This window comes from Pleurodeles waltl, chromosome 7 (genome assembly GCF_031143425.1).
Source record: "Pleurodeles waltl isolate 20211129_DDA chromosome 7, aPleWal1.hap1.20221129, whole genome shotgun sequence".
Lineage (NCBI taxonomy): Eukaryota > Metazoa > Chordata > Amphibia > Caudata > Salamandridae > Pleurodeles > Pleurodeles waltl.
The window spans coordinates 393,511,216-393,528,249 of NC_090446.1; the positions used below are offsets into that span (position 1 = coordinate 393,511,216).

The 17,034-nt window shown below is 43.0% G+C and overlaps 1 protein-coding gene across 2 annotated transcripts in view; it reads right to left on the reverse strand.

The window, feature by feature from the left end:
• Positions 1-5,999: 5,999 nt before the first annotated feature.
• LOC138304105 (fer-1-like protein 4) overlaps positions 6,000-17,034 on the reverse strand; it is a 1,042,026-nt gene continuing 1,030,991 nt past the window's right edge. For both annotated transcript variants that reach the window (XM_069243852.1, XM_069243853.1), the window contains 2 exons: positions 10,584-10,684; positions 6,000-9,748 (listed from right to left, as the gene is read on the reverse strand). In XM_069243852.1, the coding sequence (XP_069099953.1) occupies positions 9,568-9,748; positions 10,584-10,684 (282 nt within the window). In that variant the 3' untranslated portion in view covers positions 6,000-9,567. The remainder of the gene's footprint in view (positions 9,749-10,583; positions 10,685-17,034) is intronic.

The window sequence follows — 17,034 nt, forward strand, 5'->3', positions numbered from 1 at the left end:
AATCAGACTATGGAGTCATTGCTCCATTCTCCCCCGTGGTGCTCCCCTCTCCCTCCAACCCACTGGTCCCCTCTGCGTCTGTGGACTCTGCCTCCTGGGTCCCATGGGCTGCAGCTCTCCCACTTGCCGGTGCCCCTGCTCCTTCACCAGATGATGATAATGCACACAAGGACAGGATGAGAAAAAGATAGAGGCTGGGAGAGAAAGAAAGGGAACACAGGGTCAATCACAGCACATATGGCATACACATCACAATCACCGACTGGGACTAGCACTGCAGTATGGACCACAATGCCAAACCATTACCTGGGTAAAACATCAGTAAAGAGCACAAACACCACCCTCTGCACACCTACTGGGACTCATTAAGCCATGTTTGACGTGTTATGCTAGTTACTTACCAATACCAAATATACATACATCCCTACATTGCTAAGCAGGACCACACAAGAACAGCTAAACCGGCATATTGGGGCATCCACTGACTAAAATCTTGCACCCAAACCCCATGGCAGGCAACAAAAACAAAATACCACACAGTCTGTACTTACCTCCTTGTGGCTGCGGTACTGCCCTCAAGCTCCATCCAACTCTGGATTGGCCACTGCCAGTGTGCAGGACATTAGGGGTGTCAGGGTATAACGGGCACCCCTCTCTCGTTGGGAGGCTGTCCCCTGCTGGGCCTCTGTATTCTTCCAGGCCCAGCTTTGCAGGTCCTCCCACTGTTTCCTGCAGTGGGTGCTCCACCAGCTATGGACCCTAAGGGTCAGCACGTTCCTGGCAATGGCACGCCACAATCCTTTCTTCTGATGGGCGCTGACCTGCAGAGGAGACACAGACAGAAGAACACCATGATCTCAACACTCCATTCTGTAACAGAAATGGCTTACATACCGCATAGAACCCACATTAAGCACACACAAGACCTGTACCTCTGCATACACATTGCATGCAGCCAAACCCCCCCAAATGAAACACTGCCAGCACACACATACATCTTCATGCAGCCATGTCGCATCCAACGTACCCATGATGTACTCACCTGTTGGCCTCGAGGCCCATACAGCTGCCCATACAGAGGTAGGACCCCATCCACTATCTTCTCCAACTCCTCGGATGTGAAGGCTGGGGCCCTTTCCCCTGTAGCATGGGCCATCGCAGGTTCCAGACACAGCAGCACACACAGTAGGGATGTTGAACCGTAGAGAGTAAGGAATCGAGTGAAGTGGTACAGAGAAAATGACGGTCACGTCTACGGCAGCGAACACTGCCAGCGTTGATCATCACTGGTTCCATTACTCCACAGAGCTCCATGTTAGCCAATGAGGAGTTGCTCAGTAGTGCAGATCGCCTTCCACCATGATGCCAAACTCCAGCGGAGTGAGGTCACTTCTACCTGTCCCTGAATACAGGACAGGCGGATGTCATTTCCTTATGCTGGTACTTATGTTGGACAAATTTGTGTGTGTCATGGGTATCGATTGTACACACCAAGAGAATTCCAGTCTTCTACATGCATACATGCTCTTTGTACTGCGATATTGTGTGTAATGTTTTTCTGGATAATATAGGGATCCAAATGTACAAATAAAATTACCTAGAAGATCACTGGTGTGGACCACACTTTTTAATAATGGTGTCTGTTGGTAAAATAAAAGCAAGATCGGGACACTTTTGAGTATAATGTCTCATAATATCACTCTAATCCTAATGATCGACATGTTTCTGCCCACACTTCTAGCCTTTACTGGTCTGCAGCATTCTTCAGGACCTGTGATTCCTCCTAGGTGTAGTGTGAAGAGAAAGCCTCTCCTAAACAAACCGTGAAAGCCTTATATATAACACACTCAGGGCCTAACTGAGTATTTACTCAAATCTGAGAGTAAAGAATAAGGAGGAAGGAAGAATAAAACATGGCATGCACAAAAGGCTATATACGTGAACATAACTACAGCAAACCACAGCACACAAAGGCCCTCATTATGAACATGGCGGTCCATTCCGCTCCGTCGGCGGTGGCAGTAGAAACCGCAAACAGAGGAGCGGGCCGGACCACCAAATAATGAATCAAACGAAACACAGGCAACCCGCGAACCACCCACCGCCAGGAGAGGAGTGCCGCCGCCGACGGCAGAGTCCGTCCAAAGGCCGTCGAAAAGGCCCAACCAGCACCATCAAATTATGTACCACCATTCCGCCGCCAGTTCCGGGGCAGGAACCACCGCCACACAAAGCCAGACGGAAATGAACGAAATATAAGTAAACACGCACCAGAGTCCCACAGAACGCACTGCGGCAGCCAGGGATAGAGAGCTGCAGATCATGCCAGCCCTGCTCCTTGCCATATACCTCCACGACCGAGACCGCCAACGAAGATGATGACGGTAAGTACTGCAACCTTCTGAACAAGGGAAGAAAGGGCACCGTCACATACCCACCCACTCTACCCACCCTCCAACGCCCCTCCATCCCTTCACAGCAGCACAACCAATACCTCCCACTGCAAGAGGTACTTACCCAACAGACTAGGGTTCAACGGTGTGCAGCCCAAACACAGGCCACACAGAAACGTTAATATGAAGCTCACCAAGCCATACAGTCTAAACAGGGCCAATGGCCAGTCCTTATGGCGACAATTGCCATGGGCCACAATGGGCCCAACCTGACTCCCACAAGTGCATGGTACTCCACCTAATGGGGCACCATATGGGCATCCAGGCACCTCACGGAAGGGGGGCAGGGGGTGGTGGGGGTGGGTATTTTCGACAGGGGTGGGCCTTTGACTTTCATTTGGAAGGTGGAGGGGGGTGTGCTTGTCCTTTGAAGGGGTGGGGGCTGTTTGGATCGGGTGGAGCAAGATGGCCTAGACTCAGTCCAGGCCTTTTTCTTATCTGGGGCAGGGGCACGGGAATGTGAAGGGCAGACAGGGGTGGGCTGTGATGTGGAAGGAGTGGGAAGGGCAAGGAGGTGAGTACGTTTGGGGACAAGACGGGGGCAGTGGGTTGGAAGAGGTCAGCACGGGAGAGGAAAAGTTTCTTCGGAGCAATTGGGGTGGGCGTGGATGAGGGCGTGAGAGTGGAGGCAGAGGGTGTGGATGTATGTGGTGTAGGAATGCGTGTAGTGGGTGCAGGTGACTGCTCAGCATGCTGTGGTGTGGTGGATGTTTGAGGGGTGGGTATCTTGGTACATTTGTGTGTTTTGGGAGGGCGGTGGCATAGTGGCAGAAGACAGACAGCTAGTGTGGATGTATGTTGTGTGGGTGTCTGCAAGTCTGGTGAGTTACGCTGTCAACTACATTAGTGGTGGTGAGTGCAGGTGTGGTGTATGGCGTGCATCTATGGATGTCTGCTATTGTGGTGAGTGCAGGAAGAGGAGCAGCAACAGTGAGTGAAAGTGCAGTGAATGAGGGTGTGGATGTAGAGGGGACAGACAGGGAGGTGGAAGAGGTGGGCACACTGGGGGAAGTGGACGTTGTTGTGTGTGCAGGTGTCTTTTGGCTTTGTGAATGCTTGTGGTGGGAGGTGTGGTGCTTATTTTTTTAAGTGTGTTTCTTGTGTGTTGATGTGCTTAACTGGGTGTCTGAATGTGTGCTTTGGACGGGTGAAGGGAGTGGGGTGCTGGAAGGACTAGAGGAGGTTGGAGGGGGACGGAATGCCCAGGGAAACTGTCTGCGGTTCGAGAGGAGGCCAGAGCCTGAAAATATTTCTGTAGGGCAGACACGGCACCGTGAATGCCATCCAGATAAGCATTTGTCTGCTGCACCTCTGATGCTAGCTCCTCAATGGCATTGACGATGGTTGTTGGCCCTTCAGAGATGGTTCTCAGGAGGTCAATAGCCTCCTCTGTGAGGGTAGCAGGGCTGACTGGGGCGAAGGAGATGCCCACCTTTCTGGGTGGGCTGGCACGGCCAACTTAGTGGGGAGCAGAAGGGAGGGCGGGGGGTGGCAGAAGATGTAACAGTAGTGGTGTGTGCACTAGGGTCCGCCACCGCCGGGGAACCCCCATCGGAGGAGGTCTCGTAGTCACTACCCCCAGTGGTAGTTGCCTCCCCCGTGGAACGTGGAAGTCCACTCACCCTCCCACCCACTGGTCCCTTGGGCGTTGGTTGTCTCTGCCTCGGAGGATCCATGGGCCGCTGCCTTCCCACTTACCGCTGCCTCAGCTCCCTCGTCTGATGTTGATGCTGTTCCAAACCAACACCAGAGAACAGGGATGGGGAAACAAAACAGGAGAGACACTTGTAAATAGCTGAATGCAGGTACATAATGGCCAGACATACACCCGCCCAGAAGACACACCCAACAGGCAGCACCGTTCACTATACCCATGGGCAATTCCTAACTCATTGTGGGATTAATGACATCACTGTGCCCATCCCTGGTGTAAAGGAACCCATAATAATGATGTTAATTATTGCCATATTATACACTTCCATTGGAGTTTGGTGCCCAGCCTTGGTATAATCTTGGTCCTGCACTCTTGTAGGCACCCATGCCATGATGATGCTCAGTTTTGGTTGCATTACTATTGTGTCATATCTTGCACATCCATGGCATGGTATAGTAGACATGCGAGGCAGAATATATTCATGGGTGGCAGTAGAGCTTGTAAGTACTTGACGAAAACAGTAAGCTGGTTTTTAAAGACAAAAATGTCACAAACATGACAATCTTTTCCTTAGGTAATCACATTTTTTATTTTCAAAATGAAAACAGAATATTTTATATTAAAAATATATGCATTTAATAAGTCTAGAATCCAATGCTTAGGAACAAAATGGCTGTATTTCCAAATAAATACTTAAAACAAATATTTGATAATCAGCACCACTGTCTGAAACCCTAATCTGTAAATCTGAATTAACCCATTTGCTGTTTTGGAAGGTTCCAACAAACTGTGCAACAGCACCGTTGTTACAGCTTGTAAAATCGGTCTAGCTCTGCTGTACTGCAGAGTTTGCAAAATGCGTGGAGGTTTTTGTAGTTTTTAAACCGTTCCCCTTCCAAGGAGATTTTCAGTTTTGCAAAGTAAATAATTGAGAATCTAGGTAGAAGGGCAGGTTAGACAAATTGAAGGAAATGAAATGTGGAAGTGTAGACAGAAGCTATGATAAATGAAAGGCCACAACAAATAGCATTGCCTGAATCACCCATAGCATCTATGGCTTTTAAGATTTTTCACAGGAAATATGAGTAAAAAATGAGCACGGATTTTTCAAAAATATCTTGCAGAATTGAAGTCCCCATTGAAACCACCTCAGACATTGTGGGCATAGTCGATCATAAATCGAGCAACTGAGGACTGGTGTTATGCCCACCAGAATCATAAACTGCTACTGGTCACTTGCCAACCCTACCCTCTAAGGCAGAGCTTTCATTCAGATCTCTCTTACAGTTCCCTCCTTCAGTCATCTCACCTTTGATAGTTCCTCCTCTTCAACTGATCTCTCTCATGGTGCCCTCAGCCCTTCTCTGTTTTATGGCACCCACTATCTTCCCACGTTGATCTTTGGTGATAACAAATAGGTCTAAGGCCTTACAACTCTGACCTACCAGTTGAGATTTTTTGAAGTAGGCTTCTCCTTCCTGCATTGGGAATTTTGGGAACATATGGCTTTGTAAAGATGGTGCGTGGGGCATTTAGCCATGACTGTCTATCCATGTGACACTCCTGGGCTCACAACTGGTGCAATGCATGTTGCATTAGCTGCACCTAAAGCTCTTCTCAATATCTAGGGGTGAGGGGGATGTAGAGTTAAGTAGACTACTTTGTCTTCTAATGGCCTCAGAACACCTTGGAGTGTCCTTATTTTCGTGTCAATAGATATATTATTTTCACAGGGTAGCAGTTAATTATTGAATATATCAACCTTACACAGGTATATTATTAAGCAACACTTTGCTGTAGTAGTAATAACATGTAATATTGATGTCTCTCTCATGCATAATTATGATACCCTTACTCTATAAAAAATAGTATCATCATCGCCCCACATAGAATCCTTTTTGAAATGCTGTCTTTATTGCACTTTAGGTATCAGAAATACATAAAGGGTATGAGGGAAAAAACATCCAAATTAGTACAAAGTTCTAGATCACTTGTTATCCTTTGTACTGATTTACCCGGGATACATAGTTTAGGACTTGTTGCAAATATATATAGTAAGTCTAGACAACATTTTGTGGGCTTCCTATCATTATTTTGTGTTCCAATTTTGACATTACTAATTATGCCATATAAAGACAGCCAAATCTTGCTAAACAGCTAAATCCCAAGCTGGATTAACCATGTGAGGTTTATTTAGGCGGGGCAAGCTAAAGCCTGAAGTATTTAACATCTCCCATTAAATGTGATAATTTACTGGCTATGCACATTCAGTTATTGAGTAAAAAAACACATTATTGTAAAACACATAGAACCCTGCAATGGAAAGCAGCACCGCTCAATTAACCACGTGCACTTCTCGTATAACACTCGAGGAACAGGAATGTGATACGGACTTTGTTCTAAGTAGTGAGTCCTCAAGCTATGACAGTGAGAATGAAGACGGTTTTGCATGCGTCACGATTAGAGCTTTCCATATGTTACTGCCTACAAAATACTGCTGTACAGAAAGAGATATGTGTATGCTTTATGTTGACCCAGTAGTTTCCTTTTTTGATGTGGATTTACCGAAAACTTAACTAAATGTGCTTTATCTTGGATTGGACGAGTAAGTGTTGATTCATGTGTCCTTTGCGTGCTATAAAGACAAATGTCTTGTGTCAAAACATACATGAACCATATTCTGAAAGGCGTGATTCATTAATGTTAAATCAGAAATCTAAAAAAAAAGTAATGTGTAGCATCATCTGATTGTCAATGATAAGGCTCTAATCGTGAAGGATAAGGTAGGTACTAAAGAGGTCAACAGAGTCTGGCAGAGTGAAGCATCCACAGAAAACAGCAGATGCACCATTCTGCAGCACTTGCAGTTCATTTGCCTCATTTAGAGGTGGTGGAGCCCCAGTGGAGCCTTAGCTGGTGGCACAGAACGAACTCCCTGACATGGTGTCCTGACCACCCCTGGGCTGAAATATCTAATGACAGTTGCCCCTCGCTATTTAGGTCAAGTGGCCTTTAGTGCCTAGGGCCACCATATGGGGCAAATCAGTCCAGGTCAGCAAAATCAGAGAACGACCCCAACGAACAAAGAAGAATACATGTGCACATCAGAGCAATTGTGTTTTTTGTTTTCAAAACATGTAGCCCAGTGCCCACTTGACAAAGTGCTTTCCCTTTAAAGCAACAACTGCACAAGTGACTGTTCTGGAGACAATGAGATCCCTGGCAGAGGTGGAGATCTCCAAATACAGCAAACGATCATCCACCGAAGGAGCAGAGCCATAGCCTAAAATGACTTGCGGGGCATTCATCCATCTATAATCAGTTTTCCAACAGTCAATAGGGCATTCTATTGTGTACGGAAATTAATATTGCGCCTGGAACGTTTTGCATTTTTCAAACACCATAAAGGATGTAAAGGTGGTGTCTTGATTCTAGACAGCATATTTGATTTAATTCATCCTAGAAAGGCAGAAGGTCAATATGACTTCTGAAATTATAATACCATGGGGATTTGCAAGAATGTACTAATCGTAAAGCAATTCCTTGTTTTGATATGACTCTACATTTTACATGTTAAAGTTGTGGGTTTTTGCTATTTTAATTGTTCATTCCTAAACTGAGCTTTTGATTTGTGTCCAGTTTCCTTCTGCCAGATTTGTTGCTTATAGTCACTTTATACTTGAAAAATTGTTTTCACAATATACTTTAAAAATGTACTTGCACATGATAAAGTGACGGGGATTTTCTGGGGAGACGCTATTCCACTGTTGGATTCGCCAATGAATGCAATAATTTCCGATGTAACACTCTATGTGACTTGTTGATGCCAGTAAAATGTAAGGGCTTTAAAATCAGAATTTAAAACAATAAATAATACTATTAAGCGACCATTTGATATGTATAAATCTGTCTACCCAATGTTACTGTATGTGCCATCCCTTTGCTACTGCAATCAGCTGTTCTGTATTTACAGAAATACAGGAACATGCTAAGCATCACTGCTGCAAATAGAACAATTGCCTAATGATCTGCTGGCTGTATCAGCATTGATTCATATCTCAATTTGCTTCAACTGAGGAAGGTATTTTTGATTTAATACCTAAATTGAACTTCCCCAGGTAACTGATTAAATAGGGTAAAATATCCTTGAAGCGAATTCATTTGCCTTGGTGGATTTTTCCCACCACGAGTGTTTAGGACTTGTGGTAATTTACAGATCATTCTTGCCTGTTTCTCCTAGAAGCTCTGTGCTAATCATATTAGATAACTTAGCAAAAGCAGATATTTATTTCTACAACTGAAACAGCAATCCCTCGAACACAGTGTGTGCTGAAACGCTATATCCCAGTCACGGAGCACGTAATAGAAAATACAGTGTAACGTTGCTGTAAGTCTGCAACTTCCACTACAGCATGTGCATTTCTGTCCACAAAATATACTCAGCAATGTAAATTTTACTACTTTGTCTTGATGAGTACATCATATTTGTACAGCATAAACATATTGCTGCAAAATCACAGGAGCAATTTTGACACTGATTGTAAGCTTACAAAACATAATTGGGTCAAAAATAATAATAGGAGGCGGGTATTAGTAATTAATTTAGTAGCTGGTTTCTCGCTCATACACACTCCCCTAGTCATCATTCCTTTACACCTAAAGGATGAATGCCAATCATTCTCAATCTGTAAGATCACAGAATAAAAACATTATGCATAAGTCCCATGTGGAATCAGAATATCTAATCATACTGATTCCATATATGATCCCATTGAATTATTGTCAATGTTCTAAAGTCACAAAGTGAATATTAAAGACAATATTGCGGCAAAGTATGCCTATTCCAGTGGTGTATATATGAAACGCCCATACATTTAAATACATAGAAATACATCGAAAATGGAATAAATCGAACCTTTTTTTCATGACATCCTCTTTTGGAAAATAAGAATATATTATTAGAACATGTAGAAATAAAAAAAATGCTTGCCATCAATTTGCATCAGCTAAAATGATTTCTATAGTTGACCGTCTATAATTTAAGTCACCTGATCCTTAAGGCTCATTTTGCTTTCAGGTACAACTAGGCAGCTGGCAGTCTTAGTATCCTCATTGCCGTTATTAAACTGTATGAATTGTTTCACTAAAAAGTGCAATTTGTTTGGTACAAAATGTGGAAGAACGAGCACTCATCAGGAGCCATCTTCTTTCCAAGTAATGTTTTTTGTTTCCACCATAAGAAAAATAACGGAAGATTCTTGTGCCTTTCATTAAAGTGCATCGGTTAATTCAGTGTTGCAGGCAGAGTCCTCTGAAGACACTGAATTTAACGGAAGGTCAACAAAAAAAGTAATAGTGTTTTAGCTTCACTGCCAGATTGATGTACCTCGACCAAGTAGCGGATACATTTTATTCCAAATAGACTGATCAGTTATGTGTTCATTTGGGAAGAATGTTCCTTCACCCATTAATGATCTTCTCACTGATGTATCCGGGCATTGTGTACAGAATCAGGAATAAAAATACGGCCAGAATCGCAATGATAAGTAGTGCAATGATGTACTTCTTGTATCTCTTCCAGATGAAGAAGATGAACGTTTTCAAGGGATTCACAAACCAGTTGAAAGATGTTTTTGGGCGGCTGTAAGAAGGAAAAGAACATTAATATGAATAATTTCATTCATATGCCTGCAAAGCTGCCTTTAGCGCCATATAACAGGAAAATAATTTCCTGAGTGCTGCCTGTCAGATTCCTTATGGCAGACCCATCATACGGGGAACGTCGATGAAGTGCTGAGTGTCATCTACATACAGTCTAAAAGTGGAAGGTCTTTATCAAATTTAGCATAAGTGCTGTGGTTTCATCAGCACGCTGTTCCCTAATATCTTTTTTCCCATCCCTTCCAAAAAGTCAGACTATAAACTTTCCATTTCTGTGAAGTTCTGAGGACCACACTTTGAGAACTCTCCCCGTGGTTTTGTGCTGAGATGAGATGGACCACTTCTGCCTTCAGAAGGCTCATCCTTCCCTGGAAAGCCAATAAACCTGCTGGATTCACTAAAACTAGTGCACGTTGGCCAGAAGCTGGCCGTTGGCTGCCACAGTCTGCAGTTCATTTAAGTGAGCCATTTTAAAGAAGGAATTGATGATCTATTTACACAAAGGCTGATGATGTATAATCCTCTCCCACCAGATTATGCTTGAACCAATGAATAAGATTTGGTTTTCAGTCTTGTGTGTGTATATGACTTCATCTGGGATTGAAGGCACTCTGACAGTGTAGGTTATTCTCACGCCCAACACTTGTTAAGTCTAGCATTCATGCTAAAATTCGGACAACATCTGTCAATGGAAATAATATCAAAGGGTAGCTTGTGGCAAAGTGTGCTCATGGATCTGGTCTCATGTCTATCTTGTTGGAATGTATGTTAATACAAGAGTTCTCAGAACAAATAAATCTTGCTTATGTACGTACTTTGGTTTCTCCAGTGGTTCTGGCTCTTTACGCCCAAGACCAACAGGGCTCTTTTCAGCCTCCTCTACAGTGAGCAGCTGGAACTCAGCTTCTACCTTGCCCTGTGAAAAATAATCATCTGATTAGTAAACTCGCACACTCACAAAATAAATATCACAACCTCAAATCTAGAAAGATGTGATTGTTTAAAAGTGTATCACATTAGAAAGAATTCATAATAAGGTATTTACAATCAGTCTTCGAAGGAGCAACCAGAGTTGCAATTATTACATTTTCTATGCTTTCAAAGGTAGGTTCCTGATGAAACATATTTTTCCCATCCTATTTCTGTTTCAGTGCAAGGGATTATGCCCTTCCTACTAGAGCAATGGCACATGACTTCTGGAATAGTTCATCAAATTATTTATTCTTAGGATTTCACCTCTTGTTTCTTCTCACCAAGCAAGTATTGGTGATAAATAGGATGCACACCTTCCACTCAAATAAAGTACCAATGCATGCTACCATCCTTCCAAAGACCCCTGAAGACATACTTTGGCTAGAGGGAATAAGGTTCAACACAAGACTGTCCTTGCCGCCTGCCATCTTCTGCTGTGAAGGGTTGATCCCCTCCAACATTTAGTCACAGGACCTGACATAACTGCTGTCTGAATATCAGACATGGCAGGCAACCTGTCTGCTAGAAATGGGGTGTCTGGTTGGCAGTCAGTTTGCACTCTGTCCAAGCAGGGACCCTCACTCTAGTCAGGGCAATGGGTATACACACTTGGATAACCCCTGCTCACCCCCTTGGTAGCTGTGTACCAGCAGTCAGGCTTATCCCAAAGGCAATGTGTAAAGTATTTGTACCAGAACACAGTGATATAGTGAAAACACTACAAAATGGACACCACACCAGTTTAGAAAAATAGCCAATATTTATCTAAATCAAACAGGACCAAAACTATAACATTGACAAGTCAAGATAAAAAAAATATTTTTAAAGTGAAAAACAATGGAAAGTTGTTTTTACACAAAATACCTGGTTTGTGTAAAAAATAAACCCACACAGGCGAGTGTGGGTCGGAAAAGTCAGCGATGCATCGATTCCGTACTCGCAAGTGAGGCCGTGCATTGTTGCTTCTCCGGTCAGATAGGCGATGTGTCGTTTTTCTCTCCCACAAAAGAGTGATTCATCGATTTCTGGACAGGGCACCTCGGATCCACGCAGGATCACGTTCCCTTTTACCCTCAGCGATGTTGCATGAGAAATCCGGCCTCAGGTGATGGAAAAGCACGCTGCATGGGGGTTGTGTCGTTATCAGGAGCTGCAAGTGGGTGTTTGCATCATTTCTAGAGCTGCAATGCAGGTGATGCATTGATTTCCCAGCCGCATTACGGGTAGTGCATCAAAATTCTTCCTGCATGCCTTCCTGTGCATGGATATCAGTCCTTGTTCTAACTGGTTCAGCTTTCTGGATAGGGCACCACTTGGCAGGACACAAGCCTCAGCAGAAAGTCCAAGTGCTGGCAGAGGAAGTCTTTGATGGCCCTGAGACTTCAACATAGGAGGCAATCTCAGTCCAAGCCCTTGGAAATGATTCACATGCAAGAATGTACCACAAAGTCTAGTCTTTGTCCTCTTTCAGGCAGAAGCAGCAACTGTAGGCCAATCCCGCACAGCACAGTCACAGGCAAAGAGGCAGTGCTCCTCCTCCAGCTCTTCAGCTCTACTCCTTGGCAGAGGTTCCTCATGGTTCTAGAAGTAATCTAAAAATCTGGGATTTTGGGTCCAATACTTATACCCCTTTCAGCCTTTGAAGTAGGCCAACTTCAAAGGAAAGTCTCTGTTGTTCACAAGATCCTGACTTACCCAGGCCGGGAGATTGCATTGTATGAGGGCAGGCACAGCTCATTCAAGTGTGACCACTCCTCCCTACACTCTAGCCCAGATGACTCATCAGAGTACGCAAGCTATACTCCAGCTCTCTTTGTGTCACTGTTTAGAGGGGATTCCCAAATAGCCGGACTGTCAGTCTGACCCAGACAGGGAACACACAAGCAGGCAAAGACACACAATGGTTTAAGCAAGAAAATGCCCACTTTCTAAAAGTGACATTTTCAAACAGACAATTTAAAAACCAACTTCATTACGAGATGTATTTTTAAATTGTGAGTTCAGAGACCCCAAACTCCATTTCTCTATCAGCTCTCAAAGGGAAACTGCACTTTCAGGATATTTAAAGGCAGCCCCCATGTTAACATATGGGAGAGAATAGGCCGTGTAACAGTGAAAAACAAATTTGGCAGTACTTCACTGTTAGGACATGCAAAACACAGCAGTACATGTCCCATCTTTAACGTACACTGCACCCTGCCCATGGGGCTACCTGGGGCCCTCCTTAGGGCTGCCTTACATGTATTAAAAGGGAAGGTTTGGGCCTGACAAGTGGGTACACTTGCCAGGTTGAATTGGCAGGTTAAAACTGCATGTACGAACACCGAAGTGGCAGGACTGAGCCATGTTTACAGGGCTACACATGTGGGCGGCACAATCAGAGCTGCAGGCCCAATAGTAGCATTTTATTTACAGGGCCTAGGCACGTCTTAGTGCCCTTTACTTGGGACTTACCAGTAAATCAAATATGCCAATCATGGAAAATCCAATTACACAAACAATTTATACAGGGAGCACTTGCACTTTAGTACTCGTCAGCAGTGGTAAAGTGCCCGGAGTACCAAAAACAGTAAAAAACAGAGTCCAGCACACAGTCAAAACATCGGAAGCAGAGGCAAAAAGGACAGGGGGGACCACGCCAAGGATGCCAGGTCTAACAACGTCCAAGCACCTGTGCAATCAACTGGATATTTTAATGAAGGTATCACTGTACCAAAAAGTAGAACAGTTAAAGAAATAAAATACTTTAGCAGGGTAAAGGTGGTTGGTTTCAAATGTGGAAAAAGGATTGCTACATCAGTGGTCCATTGTTAAAACTTGACAAGTAAAATTAATTTACTCAGTTCGTTCAGACCCAGTATACTTACAAATATTCCACTGAATTCCCTAGCCTTAAGTTGACTATGTAGTTTCAGCTTTTGCTGCAATCAAAATTAGTCTAAAAAGGCAACCAAGATGCAAATGTTATCAGATGCAGAGGTGTATTCTCCAGGCACATATACCCATAAAGTGCAAGATTATTTGATGAAGCTTAGAACAGTTTTATAGATTCTTGGGTCATATGTATGTGAAACACAAAATTACACTTGAAAACGGTACAAGTGTTTTTCAAAAGTACCCTTTTAAGGCCAGCAAAGGGAAGGCACAGAAACAGAGATAGAGGATGGCATTCAAGACGCATTCAAGGACAGTATTCAAGACACAAGTAAGTGACTTCAAAATCTCTAATAGCCATCTATCTACCTGACTGTTCAGGTTAGACAACCTTCACCAATAAACAAAAGGGAACTCTGAAAGTGGGAGATTTGGAGACAAAAGAAAGAAACCTGGTCCTATGTATAATACTCCCATTAATATCACAAAAATAAGGAATATACAGTTCCAATAAAGAGAAAAAAGAGAAAGTGTGATCCCTGCTGAGTCCCAGGGGCAAGAAAAGGAAGTCTCTGGGATCCAAATATACTGGAACAAAAGTCCTCACTCACCAATAGGTGACATGCTTCATCATTGGGCTATGCTCCTCGTCAAGCCGGCACTGCAATGCCGGACGCGCCCCACAAAGGGGGCTCATTACCCGAGTTCTTTTGTTGTAGGAAAATGCCGGTTTGATGTAAATTGGTTTGTTAAAGAAGGAAAGTGCTGTTAAAAATGGCTAGAGGTAGAAAAGATCATTTATTTAGTGTTAAACCTCTGTCATGATTAAAAACAATAAAAAGTAATTCAGGGAAAAGAGTATAAGGTCTCGTCTCCCCTGCAAAAAGTCCAGAAACACCTTACCCTGAATTCTGGGAGTGTAGTATGAGCAGGTATAGGAGCCACTATACTGCTAAAAAGGTCAACATGTTTTTCGTTATATAAGTCTCTAAGATCTAATGCGATTCATCAGGAACAGAAAAATAACCTACCTAATCCTAATTGTCACAGTACATATAGTGGGTATTGCAGTGTTCCGCAGGAACCTAAAAAATGAATGTAGAAGAGAGTCAAGCGCATTGTACACTTTATATATCTCAAAATGTCATGAGGCAAAGAACACACATTGGTGACCTGTCCCGTATGTGATGTGCATGCCTGAAAAAAACGTGAACAACAAATCATGCATTCATTAATAAAAATATGTTCGTGCTTGCCTTCCTCGTATTAGGGGATGGGCCCCATTGGGTGCGCAACAAGTTACTGTGGTCCTAAGAGGTCTAAATATGAAATTGTTAAGTCATTATCAAGCAGTTACAGATTTAATTACTATAATGACAAAATACATAGCAAATAAGACTTGAATAGGCTGGTAAATGAGTGCCCACGCTGAATATCTAAATATCTCACTGTCCCTTTCTATCTAGGCTTAGCTGAAGATGGAAGAATGCACTAAGCCCTATTGGTGTGTTGTTTGCTAAGATACTATGACCATGTAAGAAAGTACTAAAAAGTGCCCTAAGATGTAATAATAAAAAAAGGAGTGTAAAAAATTTGAGCAAGTTGGAGAATTAAAAAAGGTTCAGGTCAAATGTGCCTTTCTGTTGGAAAAGTTCCCACCGATCAATATATGGAGAGGAACATGTTCCTTCTCAGATACATCGAAGTTCTACAAGTCTCCAGTGTAACCAGATGGTTACAACTTCGGGGACTTGGTAATTTAGTCAAGCACTGTTTCCTTATTGAATCAAGAAGAGCGCTGGTAACAGCTTGTTTACACCAAGTTCCAGTCCCTGTGTAAAGCCGGACAAAAGTGGTTGGCGCGCATTATATAGCGCACTCCTGGTTTTTGGCAACAGCCGAAAGCAATTAAAATAATCGTATGCGTTCAAAAAGAGAAAGAGAAAAACGGGGCACTTACTTTTAACTCTGCCACAGCGACCGGTGTCACCTACCCAGCTTGAAGCTCCCAGTATTGTGAAAGGTACACCCGTGGCGGGCCTTAAGTTGAGAGAAAGTTATTGAAATAAAGGAAGGACTTAACATATTGTTAAGGGGTGGGGGCCATCTTAATTCATGCAGTATAACCATAGTGAACTACGGTAGAAATAAAAAAGGGACAAAATCCCTTTTTCCATATCAGCGTCCATCTTACAGTATTTTTCAGGAAAAAGAAGCTTTCAAAGTGGTATATTTCGTAAAGATTTAAATGTTGAAAGTAAAAAAAGTAGAAGGGTGGAACAGTCATTAATATTCTTCACAATGTAATTGTCTCAAATGGAGTGAAAATGTCCTGATTTAAGAGAACTAGTCTACCCATCAACCAAGGAGGAGAATTCAATTGTCCATGATAGAATTAGGTAGCCTCAAGAGAAAAATAGTCTTTAATAAATTTGTGTAGCTCCATAGTAAAGAGAAAAATAGAAAAAGGGTCTTTAAGAAAACTTCGACTAATTTCTTTAAGATCCAAGAGTGTATCAGAAATGAATAAGTGGCAAATTTCATCAATAATAACTACTCAAGGAATATCATCATGGAATTTTATCTACGATGAATGAGGTCTATCCATTGAATATTATCATTGAGTCCTTTTTGATGTGTTTTAAGTCTATATATCCAATGTTGTTCTTTTTCGAACAGTCTGGTAGTACATTCTCTATTATCCTTAAAACTTTCCAGAATTACCCACTTGAGATCATTGGGGGTATGTTGTTGTTCTATATAGTGTTTAGTCAACTTGGTTGAGGATCTTTGGCATCTTATGGAACTGCGATGTTCATTGATCCAGGTCTTCACCATCCTTGTAATCATCCCAACGCATCTTAAATTGCAAGGGCAGGTGATCATATAGATACAGTTCTTGGTTCGACAGTTTGTATGTGTTCTCAATTGCCATGTCTTAGTCTCCCCAAGTTCTAACTCATGGGTACTTGTTGTTAGGGGACACACATTACATCCGCCACAAGGGTGGTAACCTCTGACCCCTAACCAAGGTTTAGTAGTAGACGTATCGTCTTCTTATTGAGTCTGGGTCTGGTATGTACCATGAGGTCCTTGATATTCTGGGTTCTTTTGAAGGCGAACAAGGGGCACTCCAAAGATTCTCCAGACATATTCAAGATAGGCCAATGTTTCTTAATAATCTTTTTGACGTGGTTACTTAAAGGAGTGAAAGAAGTGACACAAGTCAATCTGGTCTGGGGTACACATACATTGTGAGTCAGAAGAACATCTCTAGATATGTTCCTCACTCTTTTCTTGGCCTGTCCAATAATATGTTTGGGATAATTGCGGTCTCTCAATTTTTGGTCGAGTGCAGCAGCTTGTGAGTAAAAATCAGAAATGTTAGTACAGTTACGCCTCACTCTCAGGAATTGTCCA